At 31.2% G+C, this 24,353-nt stretch overlaps 1 protein-coding gene across 2 annotated transcripts; it reads right to left on the bottom strand.

The window, feature by feature from the left end:
* Window positions 1–12,765: 12,765 nt before the first annotated feature.
* Window positions 12,766–21,329, bottom strand: LOC120147004 (metacaspase-9-like). Of its 2 annotated transcripts, none has more exons than XM_039160482.1 (2): window positions 20,917–21,329; window positions 12,766–13,402 (listed from the first exon to the last, which is right to left on the bottom strand). In XM_039160482.1, exons 1-2 carry the CDS (start codon window positions 21,260–21,262, stop codon window positions 12,864–12,866), a joined length of 885 nt encoding a protein of 294 aa, XP_039016413.1. In that variant the 5' UTR covers window positions 21,263–21,329; the 3' UTR covers window positions 12,766–12,863. The 2 variants fall into 2 exon arrangements, with proteins under 2 accessions (XP_039016413.1, XP_039016412.1); XM_039160481.1 differs by lacking the exon at window positions 12,766–13,402 and adding an exon at window positions 20,165–20,729 and having other exon boundaries at window positions 20,917–21,323.
* Window positions 21,330–24,353: the final 3,024 nt, after the last annotated feature.

Here is a 24,353-nt window from a genome sequence, read left to right as displayed (position 1 = left end):
TAACCCGTACCCGACCCGGATACGAGTCCGAGGTGTCACATTGACTTTTCAAACTTTGACTCATGACAAAATTCAAAGAAAATTTAAAAATTTCATTAAAGTAAAACCAGTTTAGTTACATAATTTGACCACAATAACCAAAATCGATCAGAGCATATTTAACTCAATCAATTAGTACATGCAAACTATATTCAACATAACAAAAATCATTTAACTCATCTATTTTCTGATCTGAAATCTTGTAAGGGAGATGCTGACCTGTATTGCTCCTCACAACTTCTATATTCACTTTCGGTAACCTGCGGGTGAAACACTCACACGCTAAGTCGATGACTTAGTGAGGCATAAAGAAAACACATCTAATGGAATTCATACCCACTAATCATGCATGACTGTTTTATGCTATCAAATTTTACAACTCATTTACATATACATCAACATATATTCATGTATATTATGTAACAGATACCAAAACCCCTATCACACATATATCATATCATGCAATTCATATCACACATCATATATATATATCACATACATTGTTCTTATATCACCAACCTGTTTATCCTTACTAATTCCCTTGTCATTACTTCAATTCCTTCATATGGGCATATAATGAATATAAACATATTATATATATTTTAATATGCTACAATACATTACTAATTTCTATAATCATATAATACATAAACGCATAGCATCTCATATCACCATGACATATATGCACTTCTACCATGTCACGAGAAATACACATATCATTATATCAAATTATGTTCTCTTTTCAAATCCCATGTACACATGTGAGAACTATAGATATGTGAGTCTATAGAGGTTGTGCACTATGCTGTCACCACAGCTCGTATAATTGCATCGAAGTGCCACGTAGAATTGCACCGGAGTACCGCGTAGAATTGCACCGTAGTGCCATATAATAATGTCCATAAGAACCATATATCATTCCTTAAGAATCATATACATATATTAGGGATCAAGTATGTGTCTCACCAGACTTCACACATGTTCCAAAGAATACATATATGTCCCGAAGAACCACATATCATTCCTTAAGAATCATATACATATGCCAAGGATCAAGTATGTGTCTCACCAGACTTCACACATGTTCCAAAGAATACATATATGTCCCGAAAGACCACATAGACCCTCGACTCTTGGCATGCCAACTATACCCCTTGCTCTCATGACACATAACATGGGCATTAATATTTATGTTAACATACATTCACATATACACATAGTCATGTAGTTCTTTCACATAGTTCATCGTCATATAAATCACATATCCCATATACATATAAACACATGGTTCACTTACGCGTAGAACATTTTCATATAATCGCATAGTCATATAATATTTCATATAACATATATTTTCTCTTTCATAAATCTCATATCATGTATCATATCTTGTGATCATATAATCATGTTACTTATAATCACATAACTTCTACTCATAAGGTTCAACATCATTAAACTTAATTCACTTTTTCATATTATCATACATTTATATACTGTTATATGTCCTATCAATAACCTATAAACTTACTCATATTCTCATATATACTATTTTAATATAATTTGTATAGTAATATTCTATAATTGTATCATATAATGATTTTACCCAAGTACTCATTTATAAAGTTTATATTACAGGTTCAATTAGTATCATTCTATCCTATAAATAATTTCACTTATTTTATATCATTTACCCTTTTCACTCACATAAACCATCTATTTATTTAGTTCAATTTCTCATGACTTCCACAATACTCTTTAATAAAACTTTGTAGCTCTTCACTTTAATACATAAATCATAGTTTCCTTTAATTTATCAATCTTCTCTATATAACTTATGTATCCTTATTTATGCCCTCGAATTCATACTATTCTCTTAGAGTCTCCTAACATTTCTCGTATAATCACTTATACCATATCATATGACTTATACTTGATTATCTTATTCTCTCATGTTCATTTCATTTCTTATGACTCTATCATATAACTTACTTAATGTTCTTCCATTATTACATAATAAAGTCTTACATAAATCATATAGCATATACAAAGCATATCATTATCTTTAGTCATGCATACATACAATCAATGTAATACATATAATCACATATAGTTATAACCAACACATAATCATGTCTATGACTTCATGCATATTACTTTAGGAAATAGACTCATCGCAAGTCTTATTTCCATTAAACACTACATGTCACTAGTATGCACTCACCTTGGCCTCACTAGTCAATTCCAATCTCTTATCTTTCCCTTGATCGATCTTATTTGCCAAATGTTCAGGAATTGCTTTACGCGCAGAATCTACATAAATGTACATTTGGAGGCAATCATTAGATACATACACCTTGTAATTGGATACTAGCAACTTAAACGAACTTATTAAACTCATATTCACAATTTTCCTTTAGGGGGGAAGCGGTTCCCTCCTGTGGGAGAATCGGTTCCCCTATGAGATTCTGGAATTTCTGGTTCGTTTGAGGGGGTATCGATTCCCCTTGAATGTGTACCGATTCCCCTAGCCCATAAATCATATTTTCAACACGAAATTTACTTCATTTCATATTAAACACTTCATATTTCAACCTCTTTCATATACTAAACTCAAACACACATACTTAAGCCCATTTGTACTCATTTAACCCATCTTAATTCTCAAAATCCTCTCCTCTCAATGAAATTCAATAATTATACTCAAATTTCAACATGTTCTAAATTCTTTTCTATCACTCCAAATCTCTTAATTCAACTATTGACAGGTCAAAATCAACTTAAAATTCAACTTATTAACTTTATTTCAAGATTTCATTCAAAAACTGAAAATCTTTAATCTCTCCTAATTCCTCCATCCTTTGTTTTTAAGATGATTTAAGCTTTCCTTAAGCTTAATTATCATCCAATAATCATAAACAAATCCTAAATTCAGCAAAATATCAACTAACAAGAGATCTTACCTTTGCTTATGGCTTCACGGTGGAAAAGAAGAGAATGAAGAAGAGAAGTCTGGAACTCTCTCATATTTTCCATATTTATATAATACTCAAAAAGGGAAGATAAAAATCTTTCCCATGAAAAGACCATTTTGCCCATTTAGTTCATCTATCTTTGCTATTTAATCCAATATTAAAATTCTTTACTTAAATCCCGAGACTTTTAATTTCATTTCTAAATTGAACACAAAACTTTCAAAGTTTGCAATTTAGTCACTGACCCTGATTTGGGATGTTACAAATACAAACATTTTAAATTAGATAAAATGTAATTCAAGATAAAATAGAAATATAATTTAATGTTTTATTGGATTTTATTTATTCATTGTTTTTAATTTTAATATAATAATACCATTTATTTTTTACATTCAAGTAAAAAATTATATGAAATAATAAGATGTTACCTATATATAAATTAAATAGTTTAAATAAAAATGAAAATTTAATTAAGTAATTTTCTTAAAGAGTAAAAAAGGTATTATCATAAATCACCATAGCGAGAAAAATATATAATTTTACCTTTCTATTTAGGGATAATTTTAATAATATCTCTCTATATTATTTTTTCACCCAGCAACCCGGGCTCAAAACCTAATTAACCCGATCGAATGATGATGCCCATTGGTTGATAAATTTTAAATAAAAATTCTAAAAAATTTATCTAAGAAAAATATTTTATTTTTTTTGTTGACGTGGAATTTAGCACACCGTCACCTTTGTATATGTGGCATTTTCACATCAATGTGTGATATCATATAAGCTTGTCTTGTAATCTCCATACATTGATCGTTAATTGACTAATAATTTTTATCAAACAAGAGGTTCTTTTGACTTAGAATAAAATGTTGGAGATTAATGTAATAAAAAAAGATAAGGGTTAAAGTGACACTATTATTAAAATTAAAGGTTTTTTTTTTCATTATATCATTTGAAAACTACAAACGGAAGATAACAAATATAATACTTAAAAATAAAATAATAATGAACTCGAGAACCTTAGAAAGATGTTAAGTCTATTATTAGTAATCAATGTCAAATCGAAAGGAAAACGGAGAATTAAGTGCAAAATTTAGTATGATCTCTATGTACATAAAGTAAGCAGAGATCATGTTTGTAATAGAATTTAATCAAATAACATAACACTCATTTCCCATACACGTTACCGAATACGAGTCTATGATAATACATAAAAATTCACTTAAAAATTTATAAAATATTCTTTCGTTGCTTATTCGATTCTAATCCACTTCAAAACATCAGTACTAACCATAACACTTAAAATATAACTTTAATTCTTCTAACACTCATGTCAACTCATAGCTTAAATAGTTATTTAAATTTCCACAATCTAACCATTCAAATGAATTCTTTTAGAATTCATCCCAACATATCCAATTTATTCACAATGGTCCCTCTCCATTTAACTTCAAATTCAAACATCTAATAACATGGTCAAGCCATCCGACATATTATCCAAGCATAGTACATCAATTTCAATCAATTTCCACTCCATTTCTATAATTTACATATCTTGACAGCTTGCATTACCCTTAAAGAATCATTATTCTTTATTAATATACACATTGGACTTTAATTCCTTTCATTTCGTTTGAAACCAGATTCGAATATGAATCTAACCATATAAAGAACTCCTAATTTGACTTGTACAATTTATAGTGAATTTTCTGATCCAATTTCCAGAATATGTTTTGAGCAGAATCTGTTGCCTTGTTTTTTAACCTATCGTCGATAAAAAATTCATATATTTTAGTATATACTTAAAAAATAATCCCCGTTTGCGTTAAACAAAACTAGATTGACATAAAAACACATCTATATAAGAATCCCTTCTAATTATTTTTATAGAATTTCTGGTATTTTTTAAACTTTCTGCGAGATTCAAAATTCTAAACAGTTTTTATTGTTTTGCATCCTTAATTTCTTCACCATGGCCGAATGATTTAGGGTATTTTTAACATAACTTTTCACTCCCTACTTTCAATTCCATGTAATTTCAACCAATTTCTTATCAATTTCAATTCAAAAATTTCAACCTAAACCCTAAGTAGCCAAATTCAACATAAGCATTTCCAAGTGATTTCAATCATCATACAAGAATGGAAATGATTCTCCGACTTCAACTATGTAATCTATCATTAAAACATAAAATCCTAACATTCCCTTCATCCATCCAATTCAAGAACATAAGGTTTTTGACATGAAAAACATGTAACTAATAGTACCAAATGATAGAGAATTTTATGCAGGTCAATTTTATATTCATGGCTTCCCCTTAAATCTTAACCAAAACGCTTGAAAATCAATTTGAAACTTACCTTGGATGTTTTATGAGTCTCACGGTAGCAACAAAGAAATACGAGAATCTTCTTGAATTTCTTTTTCTTTTATTTTAATCTTTTTTGGACTTATATAACATAAATGAATTAAAAATTCATTTTAATGTCAAATGAGTACTTTAACCTTAAAATCCAAAGCTCAAAAATATGCCACAGGTTAGAATCTTCATTCAAGAGCTAAGATTAATTCTTATAGTTAGTAGTTATCAACTTTTCCCTTGTAAAATTCCATAATTTCAATTTTACCATTTTTCATCCGAAGACTTAAATTTAACATGGAAAATCAACTTAAATCCAACGGTCCATATTAAATTCTTCCAAATTCAGACATGGAAATGACATTATTAATCTTGTTTTATCATCCTTCAAAATATTTTAAAAATTCGATTCGGTCTGATTACCCAAAATTTTCCCGGACTTTATCACTTTATAGCTTTTGATACAAAATATGTACGAAAAAATCTAAAACAAACGAAAACGTCATTCTTGGGGATGAACTATTTATTTACAGGACCAGATTACATAACTTTTTAAAATGACATTGTGAACCCTTAATTCTTCCAAAGTTAATAATTTGGCTACTAAACTTTCAATTTATTCATTTTGGTCACTAGCAAAATTTTGGGTATTACATACAAGAGTTAACGCATAAAACAGACAAATGCAAACACGTGCTAGTAAGTGTCTAACTACCCATCCATTTGTTAATTTTCACAAGCAGAGTTCCTCGAACTTAGTATCATCTTATTTCTCCAAACAATGTGGATCGAGGTTCGTATAACAATAGGAGCCGAAGCTTAAAAATTGGAGAGGAAGCTCAATAATAGTGGGAGCTGAAGCTGAAAAACAATAAGTCAAGAAGTAGTATATACATACTACATAAGTAATAACTTCCTCCTTACAAACTAATCTCATGCAGAATTTGTCATACAATATTTCTTTATATGCTAAATTTATTATTATTTTTAATGATTTTGATTTTGTTTTTCTATGGTCTCAAATTGTTATACTTCTAATAATTCTAAAACAAATAAATTTATTTCATATCTTTTGTTTTTATAATAATATTTGAATATTATTATTATTTATTTTATTCTCGGAATAATGCTTTGGCTAACAACATAATTGTCACACCCCAATCTAAGGGTTAAAATTTCAGTATAATATTTATAAAAGTAGTCTGACTAAAATGTTGGGTTTACAAAAAATTTTGAGAAGGTTGAGGACTCTAAGTATAATTTTACCTTTCTTTGGGTTTAGAGATGAGTTCACGTGAATTCTATCTTTGATTGATGTGAACCTTATTATTTTATTTAAGATATTTAGAACCACACAAATGAATAAGATATTTTGATGCAAAGTTTAGTTCAAAATTATAAATCAGAGAAGAAATTTGGTCACCCTACAACTCGCTTAATTAATCTATCGCAAGTTATGAACCCGACCCATCAACATTTCAAGCCATGAAAACCGAACCCAATCAATTCGTCATCCCCATCCAACCGAAGGTTCAACAACCGAATACCCATCCATTTAAACTCTTGGCAGATCACCACCAAACTCAGTCGAGTTCCGATAAAACTCAGGGGCGAACGATGGGCGATGCGAGCTCCAACAACGTCAATGGACGATGGTGTAAGCTCCATTTCGTGCAACATTTAATCACCTGAAAAATAACTATTAGCAGTCATAGCATATCAACCCAAGAACAGCAAAATAAAATATGAACGTTAGAGAGAGATGGGTGTTCCTATTTTCAACGTTTTGAAAGTTGTTTGGAAGATCTCAACGGTGGAGATGTCCCACTTGGCAACGAGAATTTCATATAGAAAAGCTAGCTTCGAAGATGACCGACGACGATATAATGACTGTCACTTGTTCTCAAATGTAATGGGTAAGAGTGTTCATTCGATTAAAACGATGGCCGACCGAATTGAATTAACCAAACTTTTTTTTTCTTTAACCGTTAATCGAACCGAATTTTTTTTCGAACATATTAACCGAACCGAATAAATTTCGGTTAATTCTGTTAATTTCGAATTAACCGATTTTTTTTTAAAATTTTCTAATTTATATAAAAATTAAATATTTTTTAATTCAAAAAAAGTTTATAATTAATTTAAATAATATATAATTATAAAATAAAAATTTTAGATAAATTTTTTAATTAATTAATATTGATTTAAGTTTAAAAGTTATTGGATCTTAAATTATTAATTGGGTTTTAAATGGTTTAGGCTTAACTCATATGTTATATATAATATATTTAATATTTTTTAATTAAAAAACAGTTTACAAATAATTTAAATAATATATAATTATAAAATAAAAAATTTATATAATTTTTTAATTAATTAATATTGATTTAAGTTTAAAAGTTATTGGATCTTAAATTATTAATTGAGTTTTAAATGATTTGGGTTGAGCCCATATGTTATATATAATATATTTAATATTTAAAATTTAATTTCGGTTAATTCGGTTAATTAACCGAATTCGAACCGAATTAACCGTTAATCGAATTCTAAAAATTTTCTTAACCGTTAACCGACCGAACTAATTCGGTAACCGAACCGAATTAACCGAACTAATTCGGTTCGATCGGTTAACTGAATTAGTTCGGTTATTTGAACACCCCTAGTAATGGGGTAAGGGGAGGTAAGATAGTAGGCTGCTCCCAACATTAGGTTGAAAACAGCTTCCGTATGAGACCTCCAAATTATGAAATGCCCTCCATGAAACTCGATCCCACAACGATATAGATGCTTTTAATTCAAGGAAGTCGAATGGTAACTTGTAGATTTACGATCATCAGAGATGAATCTTGTTGATTTGATGCCATAACCGTGACGAGGAGATCAAGGCGCTTCGAACAATATAAATTAGATTTTAAACGGTGATTAGAGTCGACGACCGACGCGATGGTCACCAATGTTTGATTCCGACCGGTGAAGATTTCTTGCTTCAGAGCATGTTGATAAGGCTTATTAACAAAAATTATGTGTGAAAGAAGAAAGGAAATAAGAAAAGTATAAATGGAACATAGAGCACGTGGGTTTTTTTGAAAAAGTTAATAAAAGATGAAGGGTAAATCACAACATGAGTCATCCAAGTTTAGTAATAATTCAACCTTGTCTTTTAGTTTCTATATAGTTATGAATGTTGTATAATGGTTTGAATAAGATTATTTTGGTCACTTACCTTGATAGCTATGTATTAAATTAGCCCTTTGAGTTCTTAATTTTGTCAGTTATGTCCCATTATTATAGAAAGGATTTTTAATAAGTTATTTTTATGGCGAGGAAATTTATTTTATATTTGGGTTCATATATTTGAAGGTTCGGGTTCTTGAGAAAAAAATTGGAAGTTAGAAATTGTGTTGGTGAGCTTGAATTCAAGAGTTATTGTTTGGGTTTTATCAACGTCCTAAGTCCAAATCCGAAGTTCATTTTTGTCAAATTCGTACCCGGTAAGCTGTTTTTTAGTTATTTATATTTGGATTCAATATGGTTTCTCATTTAAGTTTCGTTTCTGACGTAAATTCGGTTGCTTTATACCTGAGGAATTATTAGACATTGATTTCAAGATCGAGGGCGTTTGAATGGAGTTTAAATGATCGATATGGCACCAAAATTGAGGTAATATATTACTACATTTTTATGCTTTTCGGAACTAATGGATAGGTGGTATAGGCTTGATTGGAATGATTAGTCCATTAGATGTAATTAATTATCATTGGACTCAAACGTAAATAGGATTAAGGATAGAACACTGTAAAAGCCTCAGACGACTCGAAAAGGAAATAGGTAGAATGACCGAGACTAAACCTCAGTCAATGATTTAATCAGTAAATCAATGAATCTCAGAAAGCGTAAATTCTGATTAATCTCGTTATAGGTAAAATGTTAGAAATATTTGGATATGAAATTATCGAAAAGAGTGTCATGGATAAATTACGATAATGCCCATAAAGTGTAAAATGACTAAAATACCTCTAAAGTGTAAAATGACCTAAAGTACCTCTAAACCCTGGAATTACTAATACCCACAGTTCTTAAATGAACTGAATAGAAGTATTGTACGTATTTGAATCATTGAAACGACCGAACTACTCTGAAAACTCGGAAGTGATCGGTATAGATATGACTAATAAATGAAATTAACAACCTCAATGATTGAGGATTAAGTAAATGATTTGGATAAGTTTAGAAACTCTGATGAACTTACATCATGTACTATCCATATGGGTTATGAACCATAAATCAAGTAAGTTGGCATTTCCTGATACCGTTGAAACGTGGAAATTAAATAAAGACCCATAGAATATATGTTCGTCTCTTTAAGATATATTCAGCGATGATTCTGAAGATGATCTATAGACAAGAATTGTTGGTATTAAAGTGTAAATACCCTAAAAGGACAATGAATTGATCATTCGATAGACATTAATTCTGGGAGTTGTTCAGCTCAAGTTGTTCGATAATTTGATCGATCGACATAGATTATAAATGTCATGAATATTCGTTCTCCCTTATCAGCTCAAATCGCTCTGATCATATCTAAAAACACCGGTAACTCAAATGCAAAGGATTCTGAATACCCTTCTGATTACTTAGTGCCTCCGAAAAACGTTCAAATACTATATGATACTGATAAATCACATTCTGAATAACTGATGATTCCATCAGCTAATGAACTCTTCCGATAGAGATTCTAACTTCCGGCATTCTGTAAGTATATTGAAGATCTGTGTTTCTCTGTCTGTTAAGATTATCTTGTATCTCCGAATCATATCTGAAAACTCTAGTGTGTTCCCTAATCACATGAACGTTTTATCTGATTTCTATTCTGATATATGATATGGATTATGTTCTGATATTTGATCTGAATTCTGTTATAATTTCTGATTTCTGTTTACCGAATGAAAATGTTTTATTTGGGATACTATGAGATCGGGTATGAAGACTCTGACAGGTTCAATCGCTGTAGTTAATTCGTTTTATAGGTTCTGCTCCTACTGTAATTCCTTACGGACCTAAGGCGACCATTGAGTAAGTTATGCGGCCCTGATATTTTCTTGGGTAGGCCTCCGTGGCCCTGAGAATTTTCTTGGGTAGGCTCGCAAGCCCCAAGGTACTCCCTTAGGTTATGTAGTTCTGGGAAATTGCATTGGCGTTCGGTTGGAGGGACTATTATAGTTTTGAAAACATGTTTTAAATGGTTTTGCGGAAACACACTAGATAACCTATTATGATCTCCTGAATTCAGTCATCCGAAATATTTCTCTGAACTGAAAGCTTACTGTCTGTTACTACCTGAAATATCAGTAGGATCTCCACTTAACATAAAGATATGTAGATGTCTGAACCGATAAGAAAATATATGTTTATATGTATCTGCACGTTCTTCAGCATCATCTGGTAGTTCTGTATTACTGAGTTTTCCAAAGCTCACTCTGTTACTCATCTTTTCTGGTTAAAATAACTGAACCAGTGCAACTATCGACATCATTTGCGGAGTACTGTTCATATGATTAGGGTGCATGTATCTTGTACTCTGTTTTTATATCTGAGTCAGAAAATATGTTTTATTTCTAAATACTGATAAATTTTATTTTGTATTCATAAACTATTTTATGAGTTTCCATGTTTTGACAAAAGTTTTAAATTTTTCGAGATTTTTACAATGGGTCACTTTGGTAGCATTAATGTGACACCCTAGATTGGATTGGGTTACCCGCATCGGTCTGAGGGTTATAATAATCATATATGTTAAGCATATATTCTGAGCAATCATATAGTTGAATATATAGTTTAGTTTGATCATATATACGGTCAATCATGAACACTTATAAGTTATATAAGAAAATTAATTATAAATTAGCATATTAATAAAAGTTTATTTAATAGAATCTCAAACACAGATTGAAAATTAATTATGAATTAACATATTAATAAAAAATTTATATAGAAACATGCAATTTGATGAATTAATATACTAAATATTATATTACGAAGCTTAAAGTGCGATTACACATTTTTACTGAAAAGTATGAATGTATGATTACACTTTGGTATTTGAAACATCAACGAGAAATATAATTTAGTTTAAATTAACGTCCACTAGTAATAAATAAAATATATTAAGAAAAGTTCAACTTTTACATGAAAATAAATTATGACAAAAAATAACATAAAAAATAAATGTCAGTAAACAGTAAAAATATTAAAGAAAATAATATCAACAATAAACGTAATTATGATAAAAATCAACATAAAAACTTTGTTAAAAAAATTAACATAAAAACTAAATATTTGTAAATATTAATAATATTAAAGCAACTAATATAAACATTATGCGGTGTGTTTAAGGGTATAAATGAGCAAAATGTCTGATGAATTATTCGTGAACCTAACATTTGTTTATGTTCGTTTATTAAGCTAAATAAACGAGTATGAATAAAATTTTTATGTTCATTTAAATAATGAACGACCATGAGCTCGTTTATTGGCTCGTTTATGTTAAAAAAGAAACCCGTTTATTGGCTCGTTTATGTTAAAAAAGAAACCCGTTTATTGACTCGTTTATAAGCTCGTTTACTTAGTTCTCCTTTTCCTTTATTTTTTTACATTTTAAATATTAGTGAAGGTAGGAACGAAATTGAACACAAGATAAACTTTGGAGTTAAAATTGTAAAGTCAAAGGAACTTAAGGACTAGTGAATTAATTTCACAAATTTTCTTTGGCTTGCAAATAAAATGGTAGAAAAGGAGTGTTAGTTGTTCAATATTAAACGAATATGTTTGTAAATGTTACAGGAAATACGAATACCTTTAAAAATAAATAAATGAATACGAACACGATACTAAAATTTTTAAAATTAATAAATAAACAAACACAAATATAAACATAACTTTATTCATTCTAGTTCGATTCATTACACCCTAGACGTGTTTTGGTGGAAGGGACATACAGATCCATCCAACAAATAAAATCTATACGAAAACATCTATTTGCTGTTAAATTAATGGTAGCAGGACAAGTGCATAATAACAAGTATAAACATAAGATTTTATATCTAGGGTGAATTTATAAAATTTTTAGGGATAAATTTATAAAATAATGATAAAAATAAATTATCAATAATGTATATATATAAGGATAGGATCTTGTTATACAATATAAAACTCTATTAGTTTTACTCATATTTAAGATTGTTTGATATGTGAAAATAAATGATTAAAATTAATAGTAAGAAATGAAAAGAAATTCACTGGAAAAAAAGAACAAGAGTCAATCTTACCAATTTAATTTCACTCATCAAAATATCTTAAATCTGTGTAAAATTAAAAAATTTTACATTGTGTAAAAGGATCGTGATTCATATAAATATCTAAATTATATAAGAATTTAAAATTTTTAAATAACGATAGCTCCAAAAATTCCGTCTGTCCATCGTGAATGAACATGATTATTCAATTTTATAAACAAAGCCACCCAAGAAATGTTTATTTGCATTGCCGTGACTGCAGTAAAGGCAAGGGTTCTGATCAACTCCAATTCCATCCTCCATCAATTTCTTTCGTGTGCCATACACAAGTCTTGAATTTTCCAGCGATTCCCCGCGGTTCCTCGTGAGCACTTTTAGCAATGCATTGGTAAATGCCCCATACGGTCTTCCTCCTCCTCCTCCGAGTACCACATCGAATGATGTCTCGTTCGCATCACACCCACTTAGCAAGATTCCATCATCTGGTGAGCTGCTCGAGCTCGATTCTGTTGCTTGATCATTAATCGGATATGACGCTACACTTCTGATCTGACGAATGATGTTAAAATCAATGCTCTTCCTGATCAATTTCGCATGTGATGTCGGAAATGGTATCAGTATGTTGCTATCGGTATGTTTTTTCTCTTCGGTGGCGAGACCGCCACCGTAACTGGAATCGGCAACAATTGTCAAGGTCGAGCCTCCTGGTAGTTGGTCAACTAATTCCTTCAACTCCATCCCTGTACACACATGTTTATTTAACAATCCGGGTAATATCAAAATTATCTCTCACTTTAATTAAATAATCACTTTGAACTTTATTTTTTTTATGCATTTTAGGATAAAAAAAAACCCTCTGCAAATTGAATTCATTAGTAACAAATAGAAAACGCTCCAAAATATAGAAAAAAAATTAAAATAACAATTTAATCAAACATCATCGATATTTTTTTATATTAAAAACTTAATTATATTGATAAAGTATGGATGGAAATAAGAAGGTATTACGGGTGATGAGATCCAAATCACAAGCACGATTGCTTTCTCCTCCCTGTAAGGTTGGCCTGGTACATATACTGGAATTGCAGTTCCATGTCCACTGAAATAGAACAACAGCACATCTCCTGCTCTAGCCCTTTTTACCATCTCAGAAAGTGCATCCCTGATGTTTTCGCCCGTCGGAATAGTCGCCTTCGTCTCCGGTAACAGTGGATCGGTCAGGACCTTAACATTTTCTTGAAGAAAGCCATGATGTTGGACCATCAAAGTGTTCATATTGCTCACATCATTTATGCAACCATACAAACTGAATCGGGTCTCGTTGTAGGTGCAACCCACAAGAACAGCTCTCTTGGTAACCTTCGCAATCATCGATCTCACTAATTTCTTCGATCTAAGGCCTGAGAGATGCTAAAAGCCAAGACCTTTGTTAATATATATACCAGGTTATGTTAAAGCTAGCATGTGCAATGGCGTCCATAAAACTCATAAATTAAATACTAATAATTGAATTAATGAAGGTCTAAAATGACTTCATTTTATCGACTCCAGCTCATATTTTCTTTTATAAAATTATGAACCTTTATTTTAAGTGTGAACAGAAGAAAATTGTGTTGAAGGTTTCAAATTATAATTCTCATTTTAAATTAACCCTTAGACATTAAATATTTTATATCAATTCTTAAACTATAATTTGATTTTAAATTAATTCTTAAACTTTAAAATGTTCTATCAGTCTTCAAACTATCAATATCATTCTATCGTTAATGTATCCTAAACTTTAAAACATTCTATATTAGTCTTAAAATTATCAATATCATTAATCTACTTTTAACTTTATAGGTTTAAAAAATCAGGCCACGAGTTCAATTTTTTGGGTCCTTTAAAGAATATTAATTTTTAACTCAAGATAGAATAATAGTGGTAGTTTGATGAGATATAGAATATTTTAAAATTCAGGATTCTGTTAAAAATGGCGTCATACTTTAGGGACTTATATAGAATGTTTTAAAATTTAGAGACTAATTTTAGATAGAATAATAGTTTGAAGATCTCCCGTGCAATTAAATCGTGTGAACAATATAAAATTTTATTCCACAAAATGGTGGCATCAAGTTTGCTAATAAATATTAAGAAGTGTCTTAGAATGTAAACACATAAAATATTCAGAAAAAAATTATAGAACTAGACTTTTTGAGTTAGGTACAAATACGAAGTCAATAATTAATATTGTTTGTTTCCTAATTAATAACGTATACAAGTTAGGTGTAATACTAATTAAGATTTTTTTATTAATCTAATATGAATATAAAATAATGTATGTTTAAATAATAATAATTCGTTAATCAATTAAATCGTTAAATAATTTAAATACAAATACGATAAAAAAAATAGTTAAATTCAACAAGAGAAAATCTCTTTAATTATTACATGTTGATTGATCATCTGCTGTGTACGTGGTTCTCTTTTACTCACGTTTTGATTTTTCTCAAGACATTGACTTGTCATTGTTTGATGGGGCAAGGTGGTGTCTGTCTGGTCTTTATTTCTCTTTATACGTGTTTGTCTTTTTAGGTGTTTTCCGGGTTTTTCTTTATTGCTCGTTCCGTAAGGATAAAGTATATAAATTGTCCCTTGACTATAGAATATTATTTTATTGAATCTTACGGCTTTTAAAAGTTATAAAGTGGTCCATCAGCTGTAGTACATTCCTTTTATGTATTTCTTTGACCATTAAAAGTTAGAAAATAGTCCCCAAACAGTTCATATATTATAAACCCATCATTTTATATTAAAAAATTGACGATAGTCTGAGTTGGGCGTTAATATACTGACTGTGATATGATAAAATATGATCTCAAAATTTCAAACAACTATCATATCCCAACTAATAGGTTAATGTCCAACTCATATTGTCATCAGTTTTTTAATAGAAAATGATGAGTTTAGAACATATGAACAGTCGGTGGATCATTCTATAACTTTTAATAGTCAGGGACTCACCAAAGCAATGTCATGTAGTCAGGGGACCATTTTGTAACTTTTAATAGTCGAATGACTCAGCAAAACAATATCCTATAGTGGATAAACCATTTGTGTACTTTACCCATAACTTAATTAAGTGGTTTAGGTGTTCCTATACATATACATAGGGATGGGCATACGACCCGAATCCAACGAGTTTCGACCCGATCTGATCGATTTTTTAAAAAATTCAGGTTCGAGTCAGGTTGGGTCGGAGTTTTTTTAGATGTTGTGTTTGGATCGGGTCGGGTTCGGGTTTAGGGTAAAAAATACCCGACCCGACTTGACTCGAGAAAATATATAAATTTACCTTTATATTTAGGGATACTTTCAATAATGTCCATCATCTATATATTGTTTTTTAAATTAAATTCCTATTGTTATTGAATAAAAAATATTTTTAATAAATATATTATTTCAAGTCGGGTCGGATTTGGGTTTTATCTCAAAAATTCGGATCGGATTCGGGTCAGGTGGATGGTATATATTTTCGGATTTGATCGGATTCAGGTAAGGTGTATGGTATATATATTTTCGGATTGGATCAGGTCGGTTCGGGTGGATGATGTACAATTTTCGGGTCGAATCGGGTTGACCGAAAATCTGACCCGACTCTACCCATACCCATCCCTACTTATACTCCCAATATCCCCAATTTCGAATAATTCTCTTTTCTAGTATTAACTCTAGTATAAGTTATATAAATTATGTTGTTTTCTATATCACAAGAGTGAGGTTGGCCTAATGGTTGTGTGTGGCTCTCCCAACTCTCACGTTAATAAATTTATTGAATTAAATTAAAATTAGGACCAAGTTGATAGAATATGTTAGTAATGAGAATTAAAATGTAATTATATTAGTTTTGTTTACTGTCACATCACTTCTAGTTTGTTGAAAGTTGGTTCTGCACATAGGCACCGAAAGTGCATGGTAGATAATGTTGAAAAAAATGATGAAAATTGTAAAAATTAGGCAATAGTTTTTTATGACTTTTGGCATGAGAAAATTGTAAAATTAGTCCTTATACTTTAGAGTATTTATAAGATTAGTCCTTAAGCTTCAACTATAAATACCCTAACCCATTTAGCTTCAAAATCATCCAAAATCATTCTAGCTTTCTCTCAATACTAGAGAATTTAGAGAGTTTCTTGAGAGTTGTTTTCTCCTTTTTATCAAGAGAGAATTGTTATTGTTTTCTCCTTGTTAGATCGATAGAAGTTGTAATTCCTATTTTCTCATAGTAAAATTATTCTATCTTTGCCCGTTGTTTTTGCCCTATATTATTTATGGGGGTTTCACGTAAAATTTGTGTCTTCTTTATCTTCATTTTTATTTTTCTCAAATTATCAGTTGCGATTTTGCTCTATCCGATAGTCGTATTCCGCAACAATTGGTATCAAGAGTCAGATTAGAGTGTGTAATATCTACTTATTGTCTTTGTGGTTGCCACCAAAAGGTGGATCCTTCAACATAAGAAAGTAAGAAGGTATTACCCATTCTTTGAAGGTTCCAGAGAACTATTCACGATAGTGAAATAGTGGGAGCTATCCTTAATAGAAGCTATGACAATGAAATTTGATATTGAAAAGTTCAATGAGAGAAATTTCTCATTATGGAAATTAAAGATGAAGGTCATCCTGAGGAAAGACAATTGCCTAGGAACGAGATAGACGAGAATGCTATGGCAAACTTTCATCTAGCATTAGCAGATGCAGTATTGTCAAACATTGAGGAGAAGAAGACAACTAAGGAGATATGGGTTCAAAAAAATTCAGGAAATGTAAATTCTTGGGGTATGCTGATGGAATAAAGGGGTATCGCATGTGGGATCCCACTACCCGCAAAGTGATCATCAGCAAGGATGTTAAAACAACTTTTCTTCATGGAAATCTTGAAGAAGAGATTTATATGCTCCAAACTGAAGGTTTTGAAGAAGAAGAAAAAAACTTGGTTTGCAGGTTGAACAAATCTCTGTACGGTCTAAAGCATGCGCCGAGGTGTTGGTATAAGAGATTTGATTCCTTCATTATGTGCCTTGGATACAACAGACTTAATGCAGACCCTTGTGCTTATTTCAAGTGGTTTGGTTATAACGATTTTGTTATATTGTTGTTGTATGTGGATGACATGTTGGTTGCAGGACCCAACAAAGATCATATTGAAAAATTGAAGGCACAACTGACTAGGGAATTTGAAATGAAGGACTTGAGATCAGCAAACAAGATTCTAGGGATGCAAATTCACCGAGCACAAGTAATAAGAAGATTTAGCTTTCACAAAACAATTACTTGAAGAAGATCTTGTCACGATTCAACATACAAGATTGTAAGCCAATTTCTACCCCTCTTCCTATTAACTTCAAATTATCTTCCAGTATGAGTCCTAGCAGTGAAAAAGAGAGAATGAAGATGTCTCGAGTACCATATGCATCGGCAGTGTGAAGTTTAATGTTAGCTATGATATGCACAAGACCAGCCATTGCACAAGCAGTGGGAGTGGTTAGTCGGTACATGGCGAATCCAGGCAAAGAGCATTGGAATACAACAACATGATGGTACAAGGTAGAAAGAATGTTGTGAAAATATGATTGTTCTAATCAAATCTTCAAGTGGGAGATTGTTGAAAGTTGGTTCTGCATATGCACCGAAAGTGCATGGCAAATAATGTTGAAAAAAAGGATGAAAATTGTCAAAATTAGGCAGCAGTTTTTTATGACTTTTGGCATGAGAAAATTGTAAAATTAGTCCCTGCACTTTAGAGTATTTACAATAATCATTAAGCTTCAACTATAAATACTCTAACCCATTTAACTTCAAAACCATCCCAAATCATTCTAGCTTTCTCCCAATACTAGAGAATTTAGAGAGTTTCTTGAGAGTTGTTTTCTCCTTTTTATCAAGAGAGAATTATTATTGTTTTCTCCTTATTAGATCGATAGAAGTTGTAATTCCTATTTTCTCATAGTAAAATTCTTCTATATTTGCCCGTGGTTTTTACCCTATATTATTTAGGGATTTTCCACGTAAAATTTAAGTCTTCTTTATCTTCATTTTTATTTTTCTCAAATTATCAGTTGCGATTTTGCTCTATCCGATAGTCGTATTCCGCAACATAGTTTACAACATGTGACTTGATTGACATCATTTAAATAATTAAAATGTCTAATCGATAAAATTAAAAGGTCGATAGTCAAATTAGAATCCCCTAATAATTAAATGGTCTTGGGTGTAGTGTATCTATATATTTAATCTATCTTTTTAAATTTAAATATTGCATATTCTAAGAATAGGCTCATTCGATCATTTAGGTGGTTCAACTTTTGGATTATATTGTAGATGACCCCATTTATTGTTTATCCATATATATACATTAGTGTTAATTAATTTAAACATATACTATATTATAATTATTTGAATTATGAAAAAATTAAAATAATTTCATAGAAGAGAGATCAAATTATGAATCACATAATTAAGATTATTTGTGTGACAGTTAATTGATGAATCATTCTATTTTTGATCATTAGTTTAGTTAATAGGACTATTATCATAATTTGTATTATTGTTGGTCCCAAAAATGTTGAAAGATTACTGGTGTGACAAGTCTTACAATGAAATTAAAATGGTAGGGCAAAGGAAGAAAATGATTTGTACCGGAGAGAAGGACAAAGTTTTAATGCTGATGAACTGAATATGATAAAGAATTCCCAACGAATAATTAATAAATTGGTTGGAGAGTTATTACATCTCTATCGATATCACCGTTCAATTGTTAGAGTGGTAGAAAAGGAGTGTTAATTGTCCAATATTAAACGAACATATTTGTAAACGCTACAGGAAATATGAATACATTTAAAAATATATAAATGAATACAAACCCGATCCAAACACAACCTCTAAAAAACTTCGACCCGACCTGACCCGAACTTGATTTTTAAAAAAAATGGAACAAATCGGGTTGGAACTCGTCGGATCCGAGTCGTATGCCCATCCCTATGTATATGTATAGGAACACCTAAACCACTTAATTAAGTTATGGGTAGAGTACACAATGGTTTCTCCACTAAAGACACATGAATTTATACAGAATGTTAATTTATAAAATTTTAAGAGATGAACTCATAAAATGATGATAAAAATGAATTAATATATATATATATATATATATATATATATATATATATATATAGGGATAGTATCCAATTATACAATGTAAAATTCTTTTAGTTTTACACAAATTTAAGACCGTTTGATAGTGAAAATAGATGGTTAAGATTAACCGTACGAAATGAGAAGCAATTCCCTGAGAAAAAACAAGGTGTCAATATCAACTATTTAATTTCACTCATCCAAAGATCTTAAATATGTGTAAAATTAAAGAATTTTACATTGTATAAATAGATAATAAGTCATATAAATATCTAAATTATATAAGAATTTAAAATATTTAAATAACGATAGCCCCAAAAATCTCGTATGTCCATCGTGAATGAAGATAATTATTCATTTTGATCAATCTCAACAAAGCCACCCAAGAAATGTTTATTTACATTGTCGTGACTGCAGTAAAGGCAAGGGTTCTGATCAACTCCAATTCCATCCTCCATCAATTTCTTTCGAGCGCCATACACAAGTCTTGAATTTTCCAGCGATTCTCCGCGGTTCCTCGTGAGCACTTTTAGCAATGCATTGGTAAATGCCCCATACGGTCTTCCTCCTCCTCCTCCGAGTACCACATCGAATGATGTCTCGTTCGCATCACACCCACTTAGCAAGATTCCATCATCTGGTGAGCTGATGAAGCTCGATCCTGTTGCTTGATCATTAGTCGGATATGACGCTACACTTCTGATCTGACGAATGATGTTAAAATCGATGCTCTTCCTGATCAATTTCGCATATGATGTCGGAAATGGTATCAGCATGTTGCTTTCGATTTGTTTTTTCACTTTGGTGGCGAGGCCGCCACTGTAGCTGGAATCGGCAACGATTGTCAAGGTCGCACCTGCTGGTAGTTGGTCAATTAATTCCCTCAACTCCCTCCCTGTATACACAAATGTTTAATTAACAAATGAGGAAATATCAAAATTATCCTTCACGTTTGATTAAATAATCACTTTGATCTTTATTTTTTATGTATTTTAGAACAAAAAAAACCATCTGTAAATTGAAATCATTAGTCAACAAATAGGTAACATCTCCTGAAATAGATGGAAATAAGAAGGTATTACGGGTGATGAGATCCAAATCACAAGACACGATTGCTTTCTCCTCCCTGTAAGGTTGACCTGGTACATATACTGGAATTGCAGTTCCATGTCCACTGAAATAGAACAACAGCACATCTCCTGCTCCAGCACTTTTTACCATCTCAGAAAGTGCATCCCTGATGTTTTCACCCGTCGGAATAGTCGCCTCCGGTAACAGTGGATCGGTCAGGACCTTAACATTTTCTTGAAGAAAGCCAAGACGTTGGACAATCAAAGTGTTCATATTGCTCACATCATTTATGCAACCATACAAACTGAATCGGGTCTCGTTGTAGGTGCAACCCACAAGAACAGCTCTCTTGACCATCGATCTTACTAATTTCTTCGATCTGAGGCCTGAGAGATGCTAAAAGCCAAGACTTTTGTTAATACATATACCAGGTTATGTTAAAGCTAGCATGTGCAATGACGTCCATAAAACTCATAAATTAAATACTAATAATTGAATTAATGAAGGTCTAAAATGACTTCATTTTATTGACTCCAGCTCATATTTTCTTTTATAAAATTATGAACCTTTATTTTAAGTGTGAACAGAAGATAATTGTGTTGAAGGTTTCAAATTATTCTCATTCTAAATTAACCCTTAGACATATTTTATATCAATTCTTAAGCTATAATTTTATTTTAAATTAATTCTTAAACTTCAAAATATTCTATTAGTCTTCAAATTATCAATATCATTCCATCGTTAATGTATCCTAAACTTTAAAACATTCTATATTAGTACTCAAATTATCAATATCATTAATCTACTTTTAACTTTATATGTTTAAAAAATCAGGTCACGAGTTCAATTTTCGAGACTTTTAAAAACATATTAATTTTTAACCAGTAAAATTAATGATACGTTGACGTAAGAATCAAGATAGAATAATACTGGTAGATGAGATATAGAACATTTAAAATTCAGGATTCTCTTTAAAATGGTGTCATACTTCAGGGACTTAAATAGAATGTTTTAAAATTTAGAGACTAATTTTAGATAGAATCATAGTTTGAAGATCTCCCGTGCAGTTAAATCGTGTGAACAATATAAAATTGTATTCCACTAAATGGTGGTATCAAGTTTGCTAATAAATATTAAGACGTGTCTTAGAATGTAAACACATAAATAATTTTATAGAACTAGACTTTTTGAGTTGGGTACAAATACGAAGTCAATAAATAATATTGTTTGTTTCCTAATTAATAACGTATACAACTATACAAGTTAGGTGTAATACTAATTAAGATTTTTTTATTAGTTCGAGATGAATATAAAGTAATATATGTTTAATTTTTTTTAATTAATTGACATTAAACGTTCGTACACTCTTGCATACATGATGCTCGAACATGAGACTTCAAAAAATAACAATTCATTAACCACTCAGATCGTTAAATAATTTAAATACAAATACGATATAGATACAAAAAGTTAAATTCAACAAGAGAAAATCTCTTTTTATTCATTATTGTACTAATTTTCAACTCTCAATGAGAGATTAGCAAGGAAAAGGCTTGCAAAATCTTTCATTCAACGTGTGGTTTTACACTAAAAAGATGTTTGAGAATATATAATACCGAGAAGCCAATAATAACCCACTGGACAACAACCAATAATTTGCAAGGTACATGAGACCATGAGACCGTGGGTGGTTCCGGGAATCTGCAGGTGGCACTGACCTACACATATCATCCATATCGTCGGTGCAGTTTCGAAGAACAAAAGGTGGATGTGCTCTTTTAAAGCAGAAACGGATCTGCCGCAGGTATAGTTGCTTGCCTTTAACTGGCATACTGCATGGGATTTGAGGATAGGCTCCCAGCTTTTCGTACACATTTTCTAATAAAGTGTCGATTGGATGTGGTTTATTTGATGGCTTAACTCCCAAAACTGCATGATCAAACAATAAAAGTAAAAATACACAAATTACAAAAGACTGATAGTAGCATTAAACAATTCACTTCGTATCAGAAAATATCTTTAAATAGTTATTTAGAACCATATTCTTTTTTCAGAATGTTACGTCTAAGTGGATCATATAGGTCGGAAAGATTGAGGGTGGCATCAAAATAACTCAGTATCTTGAGGATAATACGAACACATTCCATGGTGTGTCCATTCCGTTTCCCAGAAGTCTTCGTTAGTTTTACCGATTCTAAGGTTCGGCCATTTCGACTGTAAACGCGGTATAATGGTTGCCAGTTTAGGCTGCAGATTAAAAAAAATAAACAAATCAATACTACAGTTGAAAGGAACTCAACGAGTTTAAATGAACTAATTACATGAAAATGTATAGCTTACCACGAGATCTTGTGGACGTACAGGATTGTCATTGCAACTGGTGATTAAACGGGCAATGACTGGTGTTTAAATCCTCAATCTTCATAAGGATGTAGAAGAGGGATGAGCGAAGAAGGAGGTTCTGATCCCACTCAATCTTAGTCGAGAGGTTTTATAATGACTTTTAGTATTGGTATCAGGCGTATAGTGATTATAGCTACTTTTAGGTTGACATGTTCAATAGATATGGTCTCTTGACAATAGATTTAACTCTGGCAGTTTATGTGGGTATGTCAGAGGTAACTACTTTTAGGTTGGTATGTTCAATAGATATGGTCTGCTGACAATAGATTTAATTCTGATAGGTTACGTGGGCCTATCGGAGATTGTGTTAAGAAGTCGTGACTTCCTAAGGGGTATCATGCATATGAAGTTCTTTCTCCTGAGATGTTCTTTTGTTTTTAACCACAGAAGGATTCTCTGGAGGCCTTGAGGTGCAGAGATCAATATTGCGAAAGACATTTGGAAGAGGTACAACATTCCCCCCTAATCGATGGAATGCATAAAGTGGCTTGACTTTAGACTTATTCTTTAAAGCATTATTGACATTTAATAGATCATTTCTGATAAGAGTCTTGTCGATATTGTGGTTGGAGAAATTTTTTACAGGAGTGATTAAGTGTGATGTGGAAAGGAAAAATTCATAGTTTGTCGCGCTGCAAGCATTTCGGTGTAGTTCGTCAGAACAAACATGTTCTGGGAATGACTAATTTGAAGGATTCATCATGACTTATACTTTTGGTTCGGAGTGTTGTCCACGCTCACGACACCAATTTTCAATGAGAACAAATGAGCTATTACAACTACAAATGATTTATCCTTCTGATTTAGACATAGAGTCGTTGCAGGTGGTTCAACAACCGTTGGCCAGCATCTACACTTTCTCTTTGTGAAGAAGAAGGATGGGCATGATGGTATTAGGTGCCAACCTATCTCTTAGTATTGACCGAGAGGTTTTCATAGTAACCCTTAGTGTTAGTGTCAGACGTAAGGTCTTTATAACTACTCATAGGTTGGCAGGTATGATTGGTTGTCAATTAATTTTGACTATAAAAAGATCATGTGATGT

Source organism: Hibiscus syriacus, unplaced genomic scaffold, assembly GCF_006381635.1.
Source record: "Hibiscus syriacus cultivar Baekdansim isolate YM2019G1 unplaced genomic scaffold, ASM638163v2 tig00110933_pilon, whole genome shotgun sequence".
Classification (NCBI taxonomy): Eukaryota; Viridiplantae; Streptophyta; class Magnoliopsida; order Malvales; family Malvaceae; genus Hibiscus; species Hibiscus syriacus.
This window is presented reverse-complemented; position numbering and strand designations above follow the sequence as displayed.